General features: G+C 37.2%; 2 protein-coding genes across 14 annotated transcripts in view; one reads left to right on the forward strand and one right to left on the reverse strand.

Annotated features, from left to right (window-relative positions):
- The window catches only part of LOC127873151 (homeobox protein Nkx-2.2a-like), a 384,621-nt gene that overhangs the window by 281,373 nt on the left and 80,339 nt on the right, over positions 1 to 22,909 (reverse strand). The window lies entirely within an intron of this gene.
- LOC127873148 (alpha-(1,6)-fucosyltransferase-like) overlaps positions 1 to 22,909 on the forward strand; it is a 176,586-nt gene that overhangs the window by 134,965 nt on the left and 18,712 nt on the right. For 7 of the 9 annotated variants that reach the window (XM_052416800.1, XM_052416804.1, XM_052416807.1 and 4 more), the window contains 3 exons: positions 17,095 to 17,235; positions 21,592 to 21,734; positions 22,459 to 22,627. In XM_052416800.1, coding sequence (XP_052272760.1) covers positions 17,095 to 17,235; positions 21,592 to 21,734; positions 22,459 to 22,627 — 453 coding nt within the window. The remainder of the gene's footprint in view (positions 1 to 17,094; positions 17,236 to 21,591; positions 21,735 to 22,458; positions 22,628 to 22,909) is intronic. The other 2 variants (XM_052416808.1, XM_052416806.1) reach the window with 2 other exon arrangements.

Here is a 22,909-nt window from a genome sequence, read left to right on the forward strand (position 1 = left end):
CCTTTTGAATTGATAATGTGATGGTAATGTGTAACAGGATTGCAGCTTAAATGCCCCTTAGTCCCTAGAAATAGGCCCCAGCTAGGAACTCACATCAAAGACCTTCAGACTGATGAGAGTGGAATACAAATTGTTATGGCACGCAGTTTATTGATGAGATCGGTAGCTTTGGTGTAATTATCAAAGATTTGTGTTTGTGTTTTTTTTCAAGCAGATAAAAAAAAACAACGAAAAATAATGTTATTAACATTTAATTTTGGTATGTTACTGTGCTAGACTATAAGTTAAAGAATTTTCACAACATGGAGCAACAAAACTCGGATGATCTATCGCAATTCGTCACTAACAATGACTTTAATGTGCTGGACAATGAGACTCTCAGTCAAAATGGCGGATCGTGGTCAACGGCCGCAAGGGAGAAAAAGCGACATCGAGCAAACACAGGCAGCAACAGTGAGTACCAACTGTCTTAAACACTGTCGGACTACGAGAATCTCTCCCTTGATAATAAGCTATCTATGTTGTTCCAGGAAATGAAAGGCGTATCTAGTAAAGTTGACAGTTGCCTGAACTTACAAATCAAAGCTAATTCAATAGAAACAACAATGTCTGACCATGATCGGCGATTTAATCTTCTTGAATATAAGTCAGTAGATCTCGAATCTAGATGCCGCCGAAATAACCTCCTTATAAGTGGCATCCCGGAAGAGAGGGACGAAAATTGCTTTCACAAAATATCGACTTTCTAAAGAGAGAAGCTCGAGATCGACCCATGTCCTCCTATCCCTCGAGACCCATCATTATTCACTGCTTAGACTTTCGTGACACTGAATTCATCCTGTCGAACGCCAGAAAGCTCCATGGCAAACATTTCCACATAAACAGAGACTTCCCACGCGAGATTGTCGATGCACGTGAGATATTATGGCCCCAGTACAAGCGCTTACGGCAAGAACACCCGAACAGTAAGGTGAGCATCGTAAACCCTGCCAAAATAATCCAAGATGGACGCGTTGTCGCCGATGCCTTTCCCAACTGGGATACTATCATGCAAGGCAGCCGTGTAACAAGTCACAAACTTTTATTTACAAACACACAGTATGCCTCAGCTAGCAATGTAAACAAACCAAATACACAGCCAGCAATATCACGAGTTTCTTGTGCCCAGTCCGTCAACTCAAACAAAGCTGTATCGCAGGATCGTAGCCAGCGAAATCCATCCCCTGTTCTTGAGCACAGGACCCCGCGGAAACAACAGTCGCCATCGCCTTCCAGGAGGAGGAATCCTCGCCCACACGCACCTCGTAGGAAATTCCCACACCGCCAGCAGGAAACGGCCCAACAGCTTAGCTCATCGCAGCCTCAACCGATGATACAGCGCCCCTGGGACACACCTGGATCCAGAAACACGCCTAACCCGGGGAGACCTAGCTAGGCCCCCGGGGGAAGACATTGTGCCACAAACCTGAAAAACAGTAACATTAAGTTAGGTTGCTTAAACGTTAGTGGCCTAAAGAAAAGGCTATTTATACCTGAATTCCAAAACTTTATACAACATTATGATGTATTTTGTGCCTCTGAAACCCATGCTAACGAAACAGACATTCTGGATATTCCAAATTTTACATTCTTTCATAAGCACCGTTCTAAAGAATATAAGAGAAAATCTGGAGGCATTGGCGTTTATGTAAGAGATAGTATTTCCCAACATGTAAATGTCCTACCAAATTCCACAGATTATGTTCTATGGCTAAATATTGACAACACAATAACCGGTTTTGACCAAGACCTAATACTAGGTTCCATATATATACCCCCTGAAAACTCGCGTTTTTACTCTATTGATGAATTTAACATACTTGAGGACGAACTATCCTCATATTGTAATAACAATAAATATGTCTTCATAGCTGGAGATGCCAATAGTAGAGTAGGGACACTAAAAGACTTCATTCTTCCTGATCACCATACTAATGAACTTTTCGGAATAGACATAGAACTCAAAAACGACCTGTACAAGCATACTATACTTGAAAACCTTTCTATCCCTCTCATTAGAAATTCTCAAGACAAACGTACAAACACTCATGGTTTCTTACTACTCGATATGTGTAAAAACAATAATATGCAGTCTTCACGATAGTTCATTTTATCCACTAGCCATTCGGGCTACTGGAATGGTAAAGACAAGTAGCCCAGCAGCAAAATTACTAGCCCAAAGTAAATTTGTTAAAATATACACCCTGATAAAGGGTTTCATCTTTCAATAGCAGTTAATCTATTAAAAGTAAAATTGTATCCAGGGTATGTTAACTGTAAAGCCTATTGCAAAAACAATTGCAACACAATATAACAAGTCAATGTAATTATGTCCTTTATTAATTATAAGTATTTAACATGTGATAAACAACTTCTTCGTTCATCTAATCATCACTGCAATCCTGGAGATCCTCTTAGTCAGAAACCATATCCTGTAAAACAAGCAACCTGATAGTTATTTTCCAGAAGTTTACTTGACAAGTGAAGGCATAGATGGCATACTTTTATCATACATGTTGACTTTTTTCTTATGCTGTGTTTTTAAGCGTAGCTTATTAAACTCTGTCTTACAGAAGTAGCTTCGCCTTCATCACTGATTTTTTACCACTTTTCTTGAAATTCACGTTTCTGTGATTTTTCATAGTCATTTGCTGACTTACGATCAGAAGTGGGCAGTTTCTTGCCAGGCTTCACTCCAGCTACGTATTTAAGCATTATGCAGCCTTATGCGCGTAGGGACTTACAACTTTGGAAATAAACACACAAACAAGGTTACAAAGTAAAACGATGTTTATTCGGGAAATGCAAGCCGCGTACGTCGATAAGTTTACTTCAGCAGAAAACACATCAGCATGACGTGTGCCACTAGTAAATAACCAGTCTAAATTGTTCACCACGTGGCCTGTGTTACGACTCGAAAATGACCGTTGAATGTATGGACCAATCGGAACGCGTTTAAATCTCGTATTTTAGGCGAAGTTAAACGAAGTTCTGTCGGAAATCTTCGCGAAGTACTCACAAAATAATGACTTTTATCACACTTAAAAATGAAACAATATTGATACACGGAATTTCTACTGGCCCGACGGGCGTACAATATGGCAATTTTAATAGGCCCGAGCTATAATTTACACGCCCAGGCCAACGGGCGTGCGCTTATTTCGCAGACTGATATGTTTATCATGAATGGCAGACTATTTAAAGATGAAATAACTGGTGCTTTTACTTTCAGGGACAAATCCGTCATTGATTATGTATTGGCAAGTGCCGAGTGCTTTAACTTCATCACAGATTTTGAAATTATAGAAACTGACCCTTTATTTTCAGATGGTCACAATGTGCTATCATGGGACATCTCTACTGTACAACCTGAAAGTAAAAAAACATTAAATAAACAAAATACTAACCGCCGTACCTGGCAACAAGATCAAAAAGACCAATTTATAGTCAACATAAATAAACAACAATTAGAGGAATTACATCTCAGCCTAAATACATACCCACAGTCACAGGAAACATTGGACTATATCACACATGAATTGCAAACAATTTTCGAAAACGCCTGCTCAGAAACATTCACAAACCAAAAACCAAATTATAAAAGCAATTACCCCAACAATAAATCGTGGTTTGGCCCAAAATGTCACCAAGCAAGGAAACAATACCATGAAGCAAAATCAAAGTACAATTCTATTAAAAATCCAGATAATAAATTATCTTTGAAACATGCCAGCAATCATTATAAAAGGACAATCAAATTTTATGTAAATAGAGATAAATTATGCGCCAGTGCTAAATTACGTGCAATTAATGATAAATACCCCAAAAAATATTGGAAGTTCCTTAGGAGTCTCCAACCAAAAACAAAAGAAACCAGCTCTCCACCAAAAGAATCCTTTTACAAACACTTCAAAGAAATAAATACAAATGCAATCGAAGATAATCGTTTTAACAATGATATACAACATATACCTGACACAAATGATGTCTTAAATATGGAAATAAGCCAGGAAGAAATAAGCCGATGTATACTTAAACTACAAAACTCAAAAGCCCCTAGCCCTTCTGACCATATATTAAATGAATATATAAAATCAACAAAAGACCTCCTGCTCCCATTTTACATAAAATTGTTTAACTGTGTATTACAAACAGGGATTATCCCACTATCATGGCTCGAAGGCACTATCATCCCTATATTTAAAAACAAAAGGGAGTCCAGGTGAACCAAGCAATTATAGGCCCATAACACTCCTTAGCTGTATGGGTAAACTATTTACCTCAGTCCTAAACCAAAGACTTAACACTTTTCTTGAATTAAACAATCTATTAGAAGAAAATCAAGCTGGCTTCCGTAAGGGTTACTCTTGTGCAGACCATATCTTTACCCTCCATGCATTAATAGAGATTCTTAAAAAACGCAAACAAAAACTCTTCTGCGCCTTCATCGATTTTTCTCAGGCGTTCGATAAAGTTTGGAGAGCTGGTCTCTGGCACAAAATACTTGGCACACAAATTAATGGTAACTTTTTTCGAGTCCTTTTAAACATGTACAGAAATTTAAAATCATGCATTTCCTTTAATGGAGAATGCTCCCAGTACTTCTTGTCAGAAATAGGTGTCAGACAAGGAGAAAATCTATCCCCAGTCCTATTCTCACTTTTCTTAAATGACCTTCACTCATACCTGCATATAAATGGATCCGTTGGGTTTGAACTTATCAACCCAGATACTGCAATATCGTGGCTTAAGCTTCTGGTCCTGTTGTATGCAGATGACACCGTCATTGTCGCGAATAGTGCATCTGACCTGCAAAACAGTCTCAACACATTTCATAATTATTGCAAAAACTGGTACCTCAATGTAAATATTGCATTAAGAGGGCCATGATGGCCCTGAATCGCTCACCTGACTCATTAAGATGAGATGAAAACTATGACCTCTATTGTCTACACAATGTTTTTCTATGATTTGACCTAGTGACCTAGTTCCTGACTCTAGATGACCCAAATACAATCCCAATCCAGATTTCATCAAGATAAACATTCTGACCACAGTTCATAAATATTGGATGAAAACTGTGACCTCTATTGTCAACACAAGGTTTTTCTATTTATTTGACCTAGATTTTTACCCCAGATGACCCAAATACAATCCCACCCAGATTTCATCAAGAATTCTGACTAAATTTCATAAAGGTTGGATGAAAACTGTGATCTCTAATGTCTACACAAGGTTTTTCTATTATTTGACCTAGTTTTTGACCCCAGATGACCCAAATAAAATCCCAACCCAGATTTCATCAAGATGAACATTCTGACCAAATTTCATAAAGATTGGATGAAAACTGTGACCTCTATTGTCTACAGAAGGTTGTTCTATTATTTGACCTAGTGACCTTGTTTTTGACCCCAGATGACCCAAATACAATCCCAAACCGGATTTCATCAAGATAAACATTTTGACCAAATTTCATCAAGATTGGATGCAAACTGTGACCTCTACTGTCTACACAAACAAATTGTTGACGGACAGAAGCACGGACACACGCAGGCACGCACAACGGACGCCGGACATCACACGATCACATAAGCTCACCGTGTCACTTCATGACAGGTGACCTAAAAATATGTGTCGGAGATAAACATGAACAGTTGTGGTTAAAATCCCATAGAAACAAGGGCTGTTTGTAAAACATGCATGCCCCCCTATATGGGCTATAAGTTGTAGTAGCAGCCATTGTGTGAATACATTTTTTGGCACTGTGAATGGTGGTGGTGGTGGTGGTGGTGGTGGTGGTGGTGGTGGTGGTGGTGGTGGTGTAGTAGTATCGGACAAAAAATGTGGAAGATTTTTGAAAGTTTTCACAAAATAGGCAAAAACGAATAAACATGCAAAGTTCAACGAGCTCCTGCGGCCATGTTTTTTGACGAATCAAATTTCTTTGAACAACTTTTTCAGGGGAGCCTTCAAAGGTCATCCCTGTGAAATTTTTTGAAAATCTGATGAGCGGTTTCTGACAAGAAGATTTTTTAAGGTTTTTACCATATATGGTCATGGCGGCCATCTTGGTTATGTGATCAAATTTTTTTTAACAATTCTTTTGTCCCATGACCTAGGGATGCTCCACATGAAATTTAGTTGAAATTGGCTCAATGGTTTAGTAGAAGAAGATGTTTACAAATTGTTTACAGACAGACAGACGGACGGACGCCAGACGGTGAGTGATCACAATAGCTCACCCCGAGCTATCGCTCAGGTGAGCTAAAAACAAAAGTTGTAATTTTCGGTGCAAGACAAACAAGAAACTTTAATTTTAAATGTGGCAATAATCAACTTGAAATTACAAGCACTTATCATTATCTTGGCGTTACATTCTAAAGTAATGGTTCTTTTTTAAACGCGCGCAAACATGTTAAAGAACAAGCCTCAAAAGCCATGCACCTACTCTGGAATCGTGTTAACAATGCAAATCTACCCATTGACCTAGCTATTAAACTTTTTGATCATACTGTCCTACCTATACTTACTTATGGCTCAGAAATATTTGGATATGAAAACCTAGAAATATTGGAACAAGTTCACAAACATTTTATGAGAAAAATAACTAAAGCCCGTCGATCCACACCAATCAACTTTCTATATGGTGAACTAGGTCGCTACCCTTTAAGCATTAATGTAAACACAAAAATGATCTCTTTCTGGAATAGACTCATCACAGGCAAAGAAAGCAAAATATCTCTTCTTATTTATAAATACATGCTTTCACAACCAAATCTAAACTTCAAATGGATACATAAGATAAAAGAAATCCTAACATCTGTTGGAAGACCAGACATCTGGCAAAACCAAACACAAATTACACAAAACAACATCCACATACAAATCAAACAAACACTTATTGATAAATTTAAGCAATCGTGGAATGCTGAATTACAAATAAGCGACAAAGGGCGCATATACAGCAGTTTTAAAAGAAACCATGAGTTTGAGCCATACCTGATCAAAATTCACCCGGATGAGTCCCAAAATATCTTCAAATTCCGTACTGCCAATCACTTTTTTCCTGTAGAAACAGGCCACTATGAAGGCACGCCATTCCATGCACGCCTTTGCAACCTATGTCACACAAACGAAATAGCTACTGAAAAACACTTTTTAATGACATGCCCTTATTTTTATAACGAACGGCATCGATATATGGGAAACCTAATAGAAAGGCACATGACGTTTAATGAAATCATTACGCCGACATCAATAGCAGAAATGAAACAGCTTTCGAGATTTACCAAAATAATAATGAAGAAATATACCAGGCATTAGACTAGGCTGTAAAGGTCGAACACTTATTTCTTAAACAACAACAACAAACACCAATGCCTCAACTCTCACTTACTATGCTTTTTAACAATTCACTTCTATCGAACACCTATAACCCTTATGTATGTACTTTGTAATAGCATTTACTTTTCAACTGTAAAATGCCCTACCTTAATCTCTCGAGCAGTATCCAATTAACTGTGCACTTGAACTCTGTAGAACACACGCGCCTGCCATAACCGATAATCTTCACACGAGGCAATGTACAATTCTAACTGCGCACGGTCTCAAACGAGGTCGCAAAGACCCGTATGTAAATAGCGCAGCGGCGTAGCCACCTGTTGCTTATATTATTATAGTACGATGTTTAACTGCGAGATGTATTTACTCTTATATACAATACATAGCATATCTATATTCATGTTTGTTAAAAATAGCTTTTTCTTATAAAGAGTTTACTTTGAAAACACAAAATTAAACGCCTGATAATTTTTTCGAGAGCAACCTACACTGTAATACTGATAAATATGTGCTTGATTAATGATCGCGAAAATCATTCCTTATCCTGATGCTTTTTGTCACTTGTAATTGTGCCATTATTATAATTATGATTATTTTGATTATGACATTGATGTTGATTCTTCTTCTTCATCGTATTATTATTATTATTGTTATTATTATGCCCCCCTTCGAAGAAGAGGGGGTATATTGCTTTGCTCATGTCGGTCTGTCGGTCTGTCCGTCCACCAGGTGGTTGTCAGACGATAACTCAAGAACGCTTGGGCCTAGGATCATGAAACTTCATAGGTACATTGATCATGACTCGCAGATGACCCCTATAGATTTTGAGGTCACTAGGTCAAAGGTCAAGGTCACGGTGACCCGAAATAGTAAAATGTTTTTTGAATGATAACTCAAGAACACATACGCCTAGGATCATGAAACTTCATGGGTAGATTGATCATGACTCGATGATGACCCCTATTGATTTTGAGGTCACTAGGTCAAAGGTCAAGGTCACGGTGACCCGAAATAGTAAAATGGTTTCCGGATGATAACTCAAGAATGCATACGCCTAGGATCATGAAACTTCATTGGTAGATTGATCATGACTCGCAGATGACCCCTATTGATTTTGAGGTCACTAGGTCAAAGGTCAAGGTCACGGTGACCCGAAATAGCAAAATGGTTTTCGGATGATAACTCATGAACGCATATGCCAAAGATCATGAAACTTGATAGGTAGATTGATCATGACTCGCAGATGACCCCTATTGATTTTGAGGTCACAAGGTCAAAGGTCAAGGTCACGGTGACCCGAAATAGTAAAATGGTGTCCGGATGATAACTCAAGAATGCTTATGGCTAGGAGCATGAAACTTCATAGGTACATTGATCATGACTGGCAGATGACCCTTATTGATTTTCAGGTCACCAGGTCAAAGGTCAAGGTCACAGTGACAAAAAACATATTCACACAATGGCTCTCACTACAACGGAGAGCCCATATGGGGGGCATGCATGTTTTACAAACAGCCCTTGTTATTATTATTATCATTCCTATTATTATTATTTTTATTTTTATTATTATTATTATTATTATCTCGCCGTTGTTGTGATGACTACTACACGTCTTACTATTATTACAAACATTCTTTTTGTAAACATGCTTATTCCATCTTTACTGTATTAAGAATTAATACTATAAAATATCAAAGCATCTATATATAAAAGCTGCAAATTGATTCACGTTGTTTATATGACTTCCCCCATACAACAAAATGTACCACACTTGAACCGGAAACATGATATGTATTTTGTAACATGTATATTATATGTTCCCCATGTTGTATCTATGTATACCTCCGAGAAATAAAGTATTGTTCTGTTCTGTTCTGTTCTGTTCAATAGGGTTGATTGTTGTTTTAATTGGAAATATCATTGCAAGGTGAGTCTGAAAATAGTTCCAGTTTGAGTAAAAGCAAGGCCCTTAGGTGGGTGGCAGATTTCTTTTTGTTGCTGTAGTGAAACAATGTGAATTCTCTAGAAGTCACATTTTTGTTCAATCTTAATGAAACAATTGCAGAGAACATATGTTCCTATAATATCTTGATTTAGTTTGAAAATGGTTGCGGTGCTCTGAAGAGCATGGTTTCCTGAGGGGCGAGCAATTTTCTTCTTGTGATAATATTTATGTTTCAGGAAGTACTTTTATTATTTTGAACTCCACCTTCCTAGAATAGTTTAGTTTCTTCGGGTCTCAGGTGAGCGCCGTAGGGCCCATGGCCCTCTTGTTTATATTAACTTTAAAATTAAACTTTATTAAGAAATATAATTACAATTGCAGTTTATGACAAAGGTATATATGAAATGTTCAATAAAAATGTGAGCCACGGCCTGAAATTTTCAAAGTTTCTCTACTATATATCATCTGAGCTACTTCATGTAAATTCAGTTTCAATGTAAATGAAGTAGTTCAGACATTATATTCAGTAGAAAGGTTGGCCGTAAGAAAATATAGGTAGTAGCCAATTTCAGTGTTGCGATGACAGCCCACAGCATAGGATTATGAGCTCTATATATGAGTGTACCGTCTCTTTGTGTGTGTGACTAACAACAAAATAATTTTGAGCCTTTAAGGACTTAAAAAGTTCATCTTTGCTTTGTCAAATTGTGTTTTATTGTTAAGGTAAATGTATTGACTGACAGACTAAAATTTGACCTTGCTTTGGACACATTAAATCATTAGAAGCCTTTTTTCCATGTTGTAACTTAAAGGGCTCAACATTAACCTAAAAACCAACTTGCCCTGCCGGGCAAGTACTTAGAAAATCTACTTGCCCTCAACGTAAAGCCACTTGCCAAACATGAAATATCACATTAACAGTAAACCTCTTTTTTTTTTATAAAGATCAAAATGATACACAACAAAACCTTTTTTTATTTTTGCTAATTTAACAAAATGATAACAGCAATTAAAGTCTAATTTAAGTCTAAATGTAGATTTGTGCCAATGTTTGACTTACAGTTACTTGTAAAGCCGAAGCTTAATACTCTAGACATTTCTCGTCTGCTAACAGTACTGTAAACAACACCTGAACCGTAACAAAAATGTGAATTGATGTAAAGCAAAAGATTTTGAAAATGTATGTCGCAAAATATGAAATATATATATACGGAAGCTAGATCTATATAATTTTAGTAATTTTCTGCGTGACTGAAAACACCAACGATGTTATTTGTAACTGAAAAGTAAAGAAAAAGATAAACACAATAATTATTGCATTTGAAAGCCGATGTTTGGAATCCCAAGCCATTTACGGCGTTTCTAAAAATAGGTTTGGAAATCCATGCGCACCATGCGTAGTTAGTTTTGACTTCCAAAAACAACAAACCCCGAGGTAAATTTGTGCATTAGGCAAATCATCCGTGATTATTTGTACTATTTAACCACATAAACACACGATTTTCGTTGTTCTTTTTTGCACTTGATTTAGCAGAATACTTTTAAACAAAAGAAGCTCCGGAAATAACCGGCCAATCAATTTATTGCTTTAAGACATACGGTATCATACGAATAGTAACGCATGCAAACGATTGGCAGCCGGACTTTTACGTTTCTACAGAATTCGACACGGTCCGGATTAATCGCAAGTACCCGGATTTCGCGGTTCGTCACAAAAATACTTTGTACAGAGACTTTTTTGCACCCAAACTCCCTCATCCCCCTGAAAAAAACTCCTCGGATTTACGCCGATCTCTAAACTGGTCCGGGAGCCTCCAAATCCGGATTTCCGGATTATTCGGGAATTTTACAACCCCTGATAAAATGTTGCACATGTTCGCTATCATGAAATATTTTAAGTGATCGATTAGCAAAGTTAAGCAGGTCAATAGCATAATGTAAAGCAATATGTTAACGAAATTATATCTTGATTAGGTATTTGTTAGGTAAATATATATATATATATATATATATATATATATATATATATATATATATATATATATATATATATATATATATATATATGAACCTATCCTACTCACCCCGACATCGGCGTTCCCTTTGGACAATTTTAAAGTTTGCGTACCATCTCAAATATTTTCAATGTCCCTTGACATATTGCTTTTATATTTTGCATTCTTCTTTACCAACATGACCCCAACCTATAAACAAGAGCAGACAAATGTATCAAGCATTTTGTAAGAATTATGGCCCTTTTTTCACTTATAATATGCATATTCATGATAAATCAATGTTAAAGTTTGCGCACCACCTCAAATATGTTCTATGTCCCTTGACATATTGCTTTCATATTTTGCATACTTCTTTACCAGCATGACTCCAATCTATAAACAAGAGCAGACAACTGTATCAAGTATTTTGTAAGGATTATGGCCCTTTTTTCACTTAGAAAATTGAAAATTTGGTTAAGTTTTGTGTTTAGCTCCACTTTATTCCTAAAGTATCAAAGCAATTGCTTTCATACTTGCAACACTTACTAACTATAATAAGGGGACTGTGCAGGCAAAGTTATGTTACTTTGACTGGCATTTTGACAGAATTATGGACCCTTTTATACTTAGATTATTGAACATTTGGTTAAGTTTTGTGTGTTGGTCCATTTCACTCCTAAAGTATCATAGCTATAATTGCTTCCTGACTTGGAACACTCGTTAACTATCATAAGGGGACTGTACAGGAAAAGTTGCATAACTCTTGTTTGCATTTTAACGGAATTATGGCCCTTTTTTGACTTAGTCACTTTGAATATTTTATTAAATTTTGTGTTAAGATCCACTTTACATCTACACCCGGCTACAGAAAGTCCGCAGTTTATGCAGAAAATGTGCGGACAATTGTATGCGGTGTATAGAAACACATTTTCCACACCTTTTCCGCATTTTTTCCAGAATTAAACCGGAAAAAGAGTGGGGAAGTATGCGGACATTTGTATGCGGAATAATATAAAAAAATGCGGACATTTGTATGCGGAAACCATAGATATATGCGGACATTTATATGTGGAAACAACAAATATATGCGGACATTTTTATGCGGAAAAATGCAGACAATTATATGTTGAAAAATGCGGACAATTATATGCGGACAATTTTCCGCATACAATTACAGCCTAGAGATACCAGGTGGGTAGTCTATAGTAAAAGTTCAACAATTAATTGTTGAGTTTAAATAAAAAACAAATTCAAAATGTTACCTTTTGAAATCTCCTTAACATGACAGTTTCATCATTTACATATACTCTTGACATAATCGGATGAACATCACTGAAAAATTACTCACACAAATCTTTCAAACATGAAATTAATGTTATTAGTCCCCTACCGGTTTCACCGGAGGGGACTTATGGTTTGCGCTCCGTCTGTCAGTCAGTCAGTCAGTCAGTCTGTCTGTCACACTTTTCTGGATCCTGCGATAGCTTTAAAAGTTCTTAATATTTTTTCATGAAACTTGGAACATGGATAGATGCCAATATGGACATTATGCACGTCATTTCATTTTGTTCCTACGTCAAAAATGCTGGTTGCTATGGCAACAAATAGACTAGAAATACTACTGAAATGGTGGTTTTCTGGATCCTGCGATAACTTAAAGTTCTTAATATTTTTTCATGAAACTTGAAACATGGATAGATGGCAATATGGACATTATGCACGTCATTTCATTTTGTTCCTACGTCAAAAATTCTGGTTGCTATGGCAACAAATATGTAATTTAAAAAATCTGAAAATGGTGGAATTCTGACAATGGTGGAGCCGGTAGGAGACTTGTATTGCTTGACAATAGTCTTGTTTTCTTTAAACTTATCTCAACGGATATTTACACTATGCACAACAGATATTTACACTCTAAAAAGTTAACACAATGGATATTTACGCTGTAAACACAATGGATATATACACTCTTAACAAAAATATTTACAATTAAGTACTCTAGTGTTTCACAGTCCTTCACTTAATTTCACTCCTCCTCTGTGTACAGGCGGCGGAACAACTTCTTTGCAGCCTTACTGGCATCTGTTATGCCAGTGATGTCTAATAGCAGCTGGGCCTGAAATAAATGTTAACATTAAATTCTAAAACTTTATATAAAAAGTTTGAAATCCTTTCTTTTTTTTGCTCAAAGAAAATTAGTTCTTTTACCATCACTTTTCTGTGACATAATAAGATGTTAAAATATTTTACAAATTACAGAGTAAAGATAAAATTAATGTTTGAATCTGTTAAAAGTGAATTCTGATCAGTTAGCAATAACTGATGCTTCTGTTTGCCACCGCATACTGTAGTTTTGAGTTATATACTTTTTGTAATAATTACTTTTGTGTATCCACCATATGTCCTATATATATGTTGACAGCATCTGGTGCAGGCAGGTCTTGATAATCTGGTTGAGGATCTGGTATTTGTTGCTGGAGTTGTTGTTGCTGCGGTTGTTGTTGCTGCGGTGGTTGTTGCTGCTGCTGGGTTGGTTGCTGCTGGAGTTGTTGTTGTTACTGCTGCAGTGGTTGTTGCTGTTGGAGAAATTGCTGCTGTTTGAGAAGTTGCTTCTGAAAATGTTGCTGTTGCTCTATAAGTTGGCCATCAAGCTATCAAAAAAGTATGACAAACCATTGAAATCAATAAATCTGTAGTCATCTACCATTAATATTGAAGTCATACTGGTGACTAAAATAAATGTAATTTTGATCTTATGTCACATTTTGAATAAGTCAATTTAGGAGATAAAGTGTCAGGTTGCAGGATAGCTCAGTCTGTAGAGCACCAGCCAAGTTAATTAGCACTTTTTGCTCAGGTTAGCTTAAAACTTAACATAATTATGACACAATATATTTAACACAGTATCTTTTTATTTTAACTGAATTTGTTGGTATGATTAGTACAAATTTACTATCACTACAATTAGAATGATGTGTAATTCTACTGGTATGAAAATGCACAGAGAAACATAAAAAAATTATTAATTTATTTATAAACATTAACATCATTAATGAGAATTAAGTGCTCATCTTGCACATGCACAAAACTCCTTTTAAACCTCAGTTCCCTAGCATGATAAACTTCCAATACTACATTCAACTTTAATATTAATTTCTACACATGAGGTCTTATAACTTCCATTATCAAGCTGCAAACTGCACCTAGTGAACATTGGTGCGACAGCAGCATTTAAATTAATATTTGCCATACTATTACCTCAAATATCACATCCAAAAAAGGTCTTCAATGACAACATAAAAAGCATAAATTTTAAGGAATATTTAGAAATATTATGAAAAGCACAAACCTTCAGTTGTTGTTCTATTCCTAGACAGACTGCTGAAACACTGTATGCATCACTCTTTAACAACACTTCATGTCACTTTCCAAATGATATCAATACATTTGGCTGAAAAATCAACTATTTTTCTCAAAAATTAGGTCCAGACATGTTGGAAAAGGTATCTGCTGTGCAAGTAAGATGTATATAAGCATGAGTAGAGTGTTTATAAAAGGGAATAAGGTTTGAAAGGTGTCTAAAAGGTTCCAGGAGACATTTAAAGAGTGTCTGACTCAGAACTCTGAATGCATGAATTCTCGGTGAAATAGGAGTAAAGTGTGCACTTAGTGTTAAGTGTTTGATATGAAGAAAGACAGTCTTTTTGCAGTACAGTTGAGTGAAAACAGTGTGTTTTTGTCAGGAATAGTCTTAAATTCTAGAAAAGGATGCTTTTGCAGTAAAGAAAAAGAATAATTGGTGTCCTTAAGGTAGCAGTACTAGGTAGGAAGCAGAAATATGCGAATTGGCCCTGGTCAAAAAGTGAAATATTGGTAAAGGGTAGGTTTCAATGTCAAATTTGAGGGTAATAGGTCTTATTGTACCCCCAAATTGCATTAAATCCTGAGAATATGACCATTTTCAAATGCGTAACTGTGGGGTCATGACCTCTTGTTGTTGTTGTGTTCTTTGTTACTCAGGAAGGACAACTGCGGTAGGCATATTGTATTTTGGGTTCTATTTAAGCTGGAATCGCTAGTTGGGTCACGCTGTGAAGTATTGCGCGAAAACCACCTGGTTACGTGGTATTTATTCATGGTTTGTTGGGTTGTGCTATGTTTTGCGTGTAAAAATATCATTCCAAAAGCAGGCTATCATTTCCATTTCATTCGTCCCCAGCCACTTTCGTACATGGTAAATTTTTTATTTTGAAGCCCCTGTTTGCGGCCATGCCATTCTTTCAGTTTTGTCAATTGTATCACCTGTACAGGTTCCATATGCTCTTTTTTTATCTTAAATGTAAGTTTCAGACTACTTGTGTGCAGTGAATGTGTATTTATGATTGCAGGTTTGTTGTTTTCTGAATTGAGCGTGGTGGAGATCAAGAAGGTGTCCGCGGCTCCGAGAGAGTGTGTGTCTACCGTGGTCTGCACAAAAATCTGAGTGCTGTTTCGGTAGCATGCTACCGAAACAGCACTCAGATTTTTGTGTGCAAAAATGCCTAAGTCCAGAATACTTATAAAAATGACAAAGTGTTTTCCGCACTGTGACATCTGACTGTGAAATAGCCTGAAATAAACTAAGTCCTAACTTTCGGCATATAAAAGTGTATTTTCTGTATACAAAATCAATCGCATGCAAAAATCTAATTTCTGCATATAAAATCCAAATGTCTGCAAAAATATGCGGACAAATTATGCGGACATTTGTCTGCAATCTCATAAAAAAATTAAATGCCCGCATATTTTCAATCTTTTTCCGCATTATTCCGCATATTTCCACATAATTTTACTCCTTTTCCACATGCAAATGTGGAAAATGTACAGCCAGGATTATAACGTGATTATAATTTAACCAAAAAACCGGATTTAGAGCTTAATTAACTTAGAGCAACCTATGCGATACAAATTAATATATAAAAACAAAACACTCATCGTTAACTTTCAAAATGTATTTTCAATATTTCAAAACCTTAAATCTATAACACTTATATCGGAAGGGTCATACTATATTATGCCCAATTCTTATGAATTTTAATGTAAAAGCAACAACTTAAATGAAATACAAATGCAACGTTGTGTGCATTGAGATTTCCATACCTTAATGTGTTAATAATTGGAAGTACACGCTAAATTTATTAAATTATTATGAATATACAACATTCATGTATATGTTATGCGGTATGCTAGGAAGAACTTCACACTCAACACAATCGTCTGTTGTTGCACCTTATTTTTCGGCAATTTTATGTAGAATGTAAACCGTCTCGTCCCATTGTTTTACTCTGGTCTTTTACATTATCATATTTCAGTGATTTAGTAGTAAACACCAATGCTAGCCCGATGAATATTTCAAAACCATAAATTCTGAAGAAAGTGTCTTAAGTGTAAACATATTTTCGAGTTAAATTGCAACAATGAATTATATATATAACTGACCATACTGATGTCGAAGGGAATGTTATATTTCTGTCAGGAATTTCTATTCATTAACATACCACAAAGACTAATTAAATCAAATATGCGGGAAATGCTATATTACAAGGATTATGTTTCCCGCGTTTACCTGTTTATAATAACATTCAGCAGACCGCAAGCGAAGTTTATTCCAGACATGGCAGTGGGATTTTGAATTTATTCCATATGAAATATTAACACTTCCTCTAATGTTTAGCAATAAAGTGTACATCACTGCAAATAAAACATAAATAAATAAAACTATTCTCTCCGTTTCAGCAATAAAATGTATTTGAACCCAAAGATGAGGCACATGCAAGTCGTATCAGGCGTTTTAGTGGCTATGCTGTTTCTCACCGTGTACATGATCATGTCCAGCAAGTGCCTAAATGGACTGCAACATTTAGCAGCGCATATGGGGTAAATTGTTCTGAGGCAATTCATTCTTAAATATTTTGTATGAATATACATTACACAGAAATAAGTATTAAAATATATTATTGATCACGTTTTCTTATAATTTGTCAAATATCGTTACATAGGTATAAACACAATATGTTTTAAACCGGAGTGAAATAAAAAATACAAGAGGGACATGAATGCCCTTTAGCGCTCACCTGTGTCTGAGCAAACCAATCGTCCAATGATAACATAATGGGACAATGCTTTTAGCAAATGATGCTCACAGTTCAACTTGACCTAGTTCGATAATGAACTGCAATTAAACAACACATGATAATCTGCCAAAACGTGTTTCTTATAGCAAAATGACCCAATTTATGATCATGAATAATTACTTACTTAGTATTGTATCGTCAGCAAACCAATCATACTCAAATAAAATTATTTCAGCAAAATCAGACACACACTAAGGCAGTATATTTGTCATTTAAAGCATTGTACACAGGTTAACGATGCCCTCATTATTTGGTATCGTAAAACAAACTCGTGTTGTTGTTGTTTTGAAAAAGTTTCTGATATAATTTTCATTTTATTTTCGCCTGTGGTCCTGTCTGCCACCAACTAGCTTCCTCCAGGCGTCTTGGTTCTGGGCGAGGCTTTCCAGCTTCTCCCATGTTTGGCCCATCTGCTTAACATCTGCATACCAGTCACAGCGCCAGGTGTTGCTAGGCCGCCCTCTCGTCCTTTTTAATTGGGGGTTCCATGTGAGAGATTGCCTTGTCGTATTGGATGTTTGCTTGCGAAGGGTGTGGCCTATCCACAGCCAACGTCTCTGAAGGATGTCTTCTTCAACTGGCTTCTGCTTTGTTATTCTCAAAATTTTTCGTTAGATATTTTGTCTGGCCAGTGGATCATCAGGATCTTCCTTAGGCAGGTGTTGATAAAAACCTGTATTTTCTTTATGGTGGTGAAAGAGGTCTCTGCTCCATTGAGAAGTATTGGCTTCATGATGGTATTGAGAACCTTATCGTGGTGGTGATTCCATTTTCGCTGGATCCCCATATGTTCTTCAGCTGACGTAAGTCTGCTCGTGCTTTACCGTTGTGGGTTCCTAAACCTGCATCCGTTCCTCTCTGAATGTCCAGAATGCTGCCGAGATAGGTGCAGCTGTCCACCTCCTCCAGCGCATCGCCTTGGACTGTTATGGGTGTGTTGTTGGATACGTTGGTCTTGATAGCCATGCTCTTCCCTCTGTCTAGCCGAGTTGTCCGCTACCAGGTTTGTTTTTTTCTGCATCTGTTGTCAGGTGTGGGGCACCAGAGCCAGATCATCGGCAAAGTCGAGGTCTTCAAACTGTTTCCAGAGTGTCCACTAAATTCTATTGCGCTTCTTCTCTGTAGATGTCTTCATTACCCAGTCTATGGCCAGCAAGAACAGGAAAGGTGAGAGTAAGCAGGCTTGCCTCACTATAGTTCTAAATTCAAAGGTGTCCGTGAGCTGTCTGCCATGAACGATTATGCAGGTCATCCTTTCATAAGACTTCCTGATGATGTTGGTTATCTTTTCTGGCACTCCGTAATGTCTCAGAAGTCCTCCAGGTCAATGCTGTCAAACGCCTTACATAGTCTTTGATGTTGACATACAGGGCTAGTTCCACTCCAGGGATTGTTCCAGAATGATGCACATCGTTGCGATCTAATTCGTGCACGATCTCTCTATTTGAAAGCTGGCATATTGGTCACAGAGATGTGGGTCTACTGCTTCTTTCATTCGGTTCATCCTGATGCCATTATACACCTTTCCTGGGATAGCCAACAGCGTGATTCCTCGGTAGTTGGAGCTGGAAATGAGGTCCCCCTTCTTGGGGAGCTTGATGAGGTAACCCTTTTCCACTATTTTGGAATTTCTTCTTCTTCTCATATCTTGCTGAAGAGCGGATGTATTAGCTCCGAACTGATCTCCAAGTCAGCATTAAGCACTTCTTCTGGTATGCTGTCAGGTTCTGCAGATTAGCCGTTCTTCAATTGCTTGATAGCGCTGCTGATCTCTTCCTTCGTGGGAGTGCAGCACTTGATTGACAGATCGCTTTTAACTGGCGGAATTTCGGCTGGGTTCGCCGATGCTGGCCTGTTAAGTAGCTCCTGGAAGTGCTCAATCCACCTCTTCTTTTTGCTTCGTCATCTGTTTTTTCTCCTCCACGTATGTCCCTTACTGGCCTCTCTAGCTTAGCAAACTTTCCTGCTATTCTCTTGGTGATGGAGTACATATCTTTAGTTGTGTCCTGATAGGCTGCCCTTTCCGCCTCTGTTGCAAGCGTCTCTATGGTAGTTCCGTTTGTCTGCTCTTATACTTTGATTGACGCTCCTATTTGCTTCTATGTACTCTTGTTGGGCTCTCTTTTTTGCGGCTAGTGTTTTGATGTTGTTGACACGTGCCTTCTTTTCTTGTCTTTCTTCACATTTCTGAAGCGTCTCTCCTGATATCCACTCCTTGAGGGTGTAAGACTTGGAGCCCAGTTCTTTGCATCTTGCAGTAACCATTTCTTTCACTTTCTGCCACATCTGCTCTATCCTCTCTTTCAAGTAGCTCCTCAAGGACCTGGAACTTGTTGGAGAATGTTACCTTGAACTCTTCTTGCTTCCAGGCGTCTTTCAGTGTAGCAGTGTTGTATCGTTGGCGTTGGCTGGGCCCATCTGTTAAACTTTTCGTCAGCTTCAGTTTAAATTGGGCGATACGGAGATGATGGTCCGAAGCCACATCTGCTCTTTGCTTGACACGTAAATCCTGAAGAATGCGACGAAACTTCCTTGCAATGAAGTGGTCGATCTATTTCTCAAGTCTGGTGACACCCAAGTTGCCTTGTGTATCCTTTTGTGATGGAGAACACTTCCTCCGATGACCAGGTTACTTGAAGCGCTTAGGTCGGCGAATCTCCTCTCCCCGTTGTCGTTCATCTCGCCTTACCCTTACTTCCACATAATCGCCTCATATCCTGGGTTGTCACTTTTGATCTTGGCGTTGAAGTCACCCATTAAACTGATACTGTTTCTCTTTGGTCTGTCTTGTATGATGGTTGACAGTCTTTTGTAAAAGTTGTCCTTCTAGTCCTCTACACTGTCGTTCGTTGGGGCATAGCAATGAATTATGTCCAGGTTGATCCACTTCTTCTTTGCAAGGAAAGAGACCGTCTTGATTTGTGGTCCATGCACCTTACACCTGATGAGCGCTCTCTGTGCTGACTTTGAAAGGCTAATCGTTGGGTGTGTGCTGCATCCTCCTGTTCATGCCCAGAGAACAACAGTTACCTAACTGGAAGCCAGTCGCTTCTGCCCAGAGCCAGTCCATCTTGACTCTCTTGTAAAATAAACATTGAAACATCCAGTATTACGTTTTCAGGCATTTTTAAAAGCCCATTTCGCTTTACACTGAAACTCATTCTTCAGAATCATCTATGACTGCCTTCATTGCTTTATTTCTTATTCTACAAATATGATTCCCGACAAAAACACCATCGAATGGCTAATAATTTGATTTACAACAAATAATAATGCCAAAAACGTGAAACAGTGCTTAATCATTAACGTCGTATATCTGTTTTAACACGCACACTATCAAATGAAGAATGTTTTCAGAGCTTTTTTTCTTTTGTAATGTGCAGGAGGTCAATTGCACCTACAGTATTACAATGCGATAAAGTCATCTTTATTCATTTTCTTTAGAAACATGATTGTAAACTTATCATACAATGCAATTAAATTATAATCAAAGATATTTACTATAATAGTTTGATTGGCGAATGCAGTGCATAGACGGACACACATATATTGGGCATATGCATGGTACACTTATTTGATATTTAAGTATATGACTTGCTAGCACTTTATTGTATGGTTTAGACAATGTATAGAGCCATACTGACTGACTGACTGATTGTCGCTGTAAAGAAAACGTGATGTTGTAACGATAATAATCAACAGTAAAAAAATAGTGGCCATTTAAACATCAAGCTGCTGATGCTTTTATAACGCCCAAAATATTTCGAAACTAAGTAGTCACAAGCAGGTCCTAATTGGGACTTTGTGAGCTGAATATAACACTTTAAAATGTATCATCGACTCTCTTGGTTGGAAGCAAAAACAGTCCTGACTAACATATGTGTGCATTTCTTTTAATATATATGCAGGTCATATGATTCAAAAATACACTAATCCAAAAATTTTCTTAAAATCAAGAAGGTGCCTTAAATTTGATCTTAAAACTAAAACCCAACAGTAAAAAAAAACACACAAACAAATATGCTGTAACATGAATGAAAAAAGTTCCGTCCTCAATTGTTGACAATGCCCCAGCATGCAAATACACTTTCATCTGCAGTGCGTCGACGTTTCAACGCTCATCTAAAGAGACAAATTCTCAGCAACTCGCGAACCCGAAAGAAAGACATGAGGAGGCTAAGGGACAGCTTGTTTATAGCCTCAAGAATCAGGTCAGAGGTCACCACAACACAGAAAACACAGGTATCTGGTCAGTCAGTCAGTCAGTTAGTTGGTCCGTCTATCCATCTGTCAGTCAGTCAGTCAGTAAGTCAGTCAGGCAGTTGGTAAGGCAGTCAGTCCGTAATTTAGTAAGGCAGTCAGTCTACCATTCAGTCGGCCAGCCTAGGCCACACTGAATACATTTCATACTTATATACTTTTAACCTAATATTCTCTTTATATACTAGTAATATAGATATCCAATACAGTAGTCACCTTTTGTTAGCCTAGAAGCATGTTCTTCTTAAATTAACGTTCCCATGCAAGACAACATTTAGGTTAACTTTTGCATGCAACAAATTTAGTCTTATATTTAAAACTTAGCAAAGGTATTATAATTTTTATTTTTTAAAAACTTACGTATATAAAAATATGGCATTACATTGTAGATTGCGTATTGCTTGTATAGAGAATCTATAATTGTTAAGGATTAAGTGGTAAATATGTGTACCCCACAGTCTGGGTACAATAGTTAATGCTGACCTAGTGCTTCCATGAGAAATAAAAATACAACGGAAATTTTAAATACACGTAATTCTGAGAATGTCGCATTTGTATAAAAACAGAGTAGAACTAATTATCAATCGGTCATCTTAGCTTTGAAGTATAAATTGTTGAGCATGAAGACCATTGCATTTGTTTAAATGTACATTATATGATTCAACGGATAAACACTAAACCCTAGAAACATATGTGACGTTTTCAGGCGGTGAAAGTCTGGAACACGAAGTGGCGCGCCGGGAAGTGGAGCGAGTGTCAGATGAGTTAAAGATGTACGTACATGCCAAGCTGATGCAGATAAAGAAACTGGCTTCCGACCCTATCCTTGTGAAAGAGGTCAATAACATTCTTGAGATATCAGCTGATATACACAAGTAAGTTATGGTTGTGAATTTGTTTCGTAATTATCAAGCATGATATACTATGAAGCTTTTTTAATTCAGATGATTTTTTGTTCTGAATTAAAATGTTCTGTTCAAGATGTGTACTCATATTCTCGTTTTTATAAGTAAACATGTTAAAAACAATTGGGGCCCAATAAAATGTTATTGATTAGATCCTGTATGGATCACACAGAGTGAAGGCGTAGCTACATGGCCACTGATACGAAAATATCAAATCAGGTAGATATTTATAAAACGTACTATAGACAGTAA

Source organism: Dreissena polymorpha, chromosome 3, assembly GCF_020536995.1.
Source record: "Dreissena polymorpha isolate Duluth1 chromosome 3, UMN_Dpol_1.0, whole genome shotgun sequence".
NCBI lineage: Eukaryota > Metazoa > Mollusca > Bivalvia > Myida > Dreissenidae > Dreissena > Dreissena polymorpha.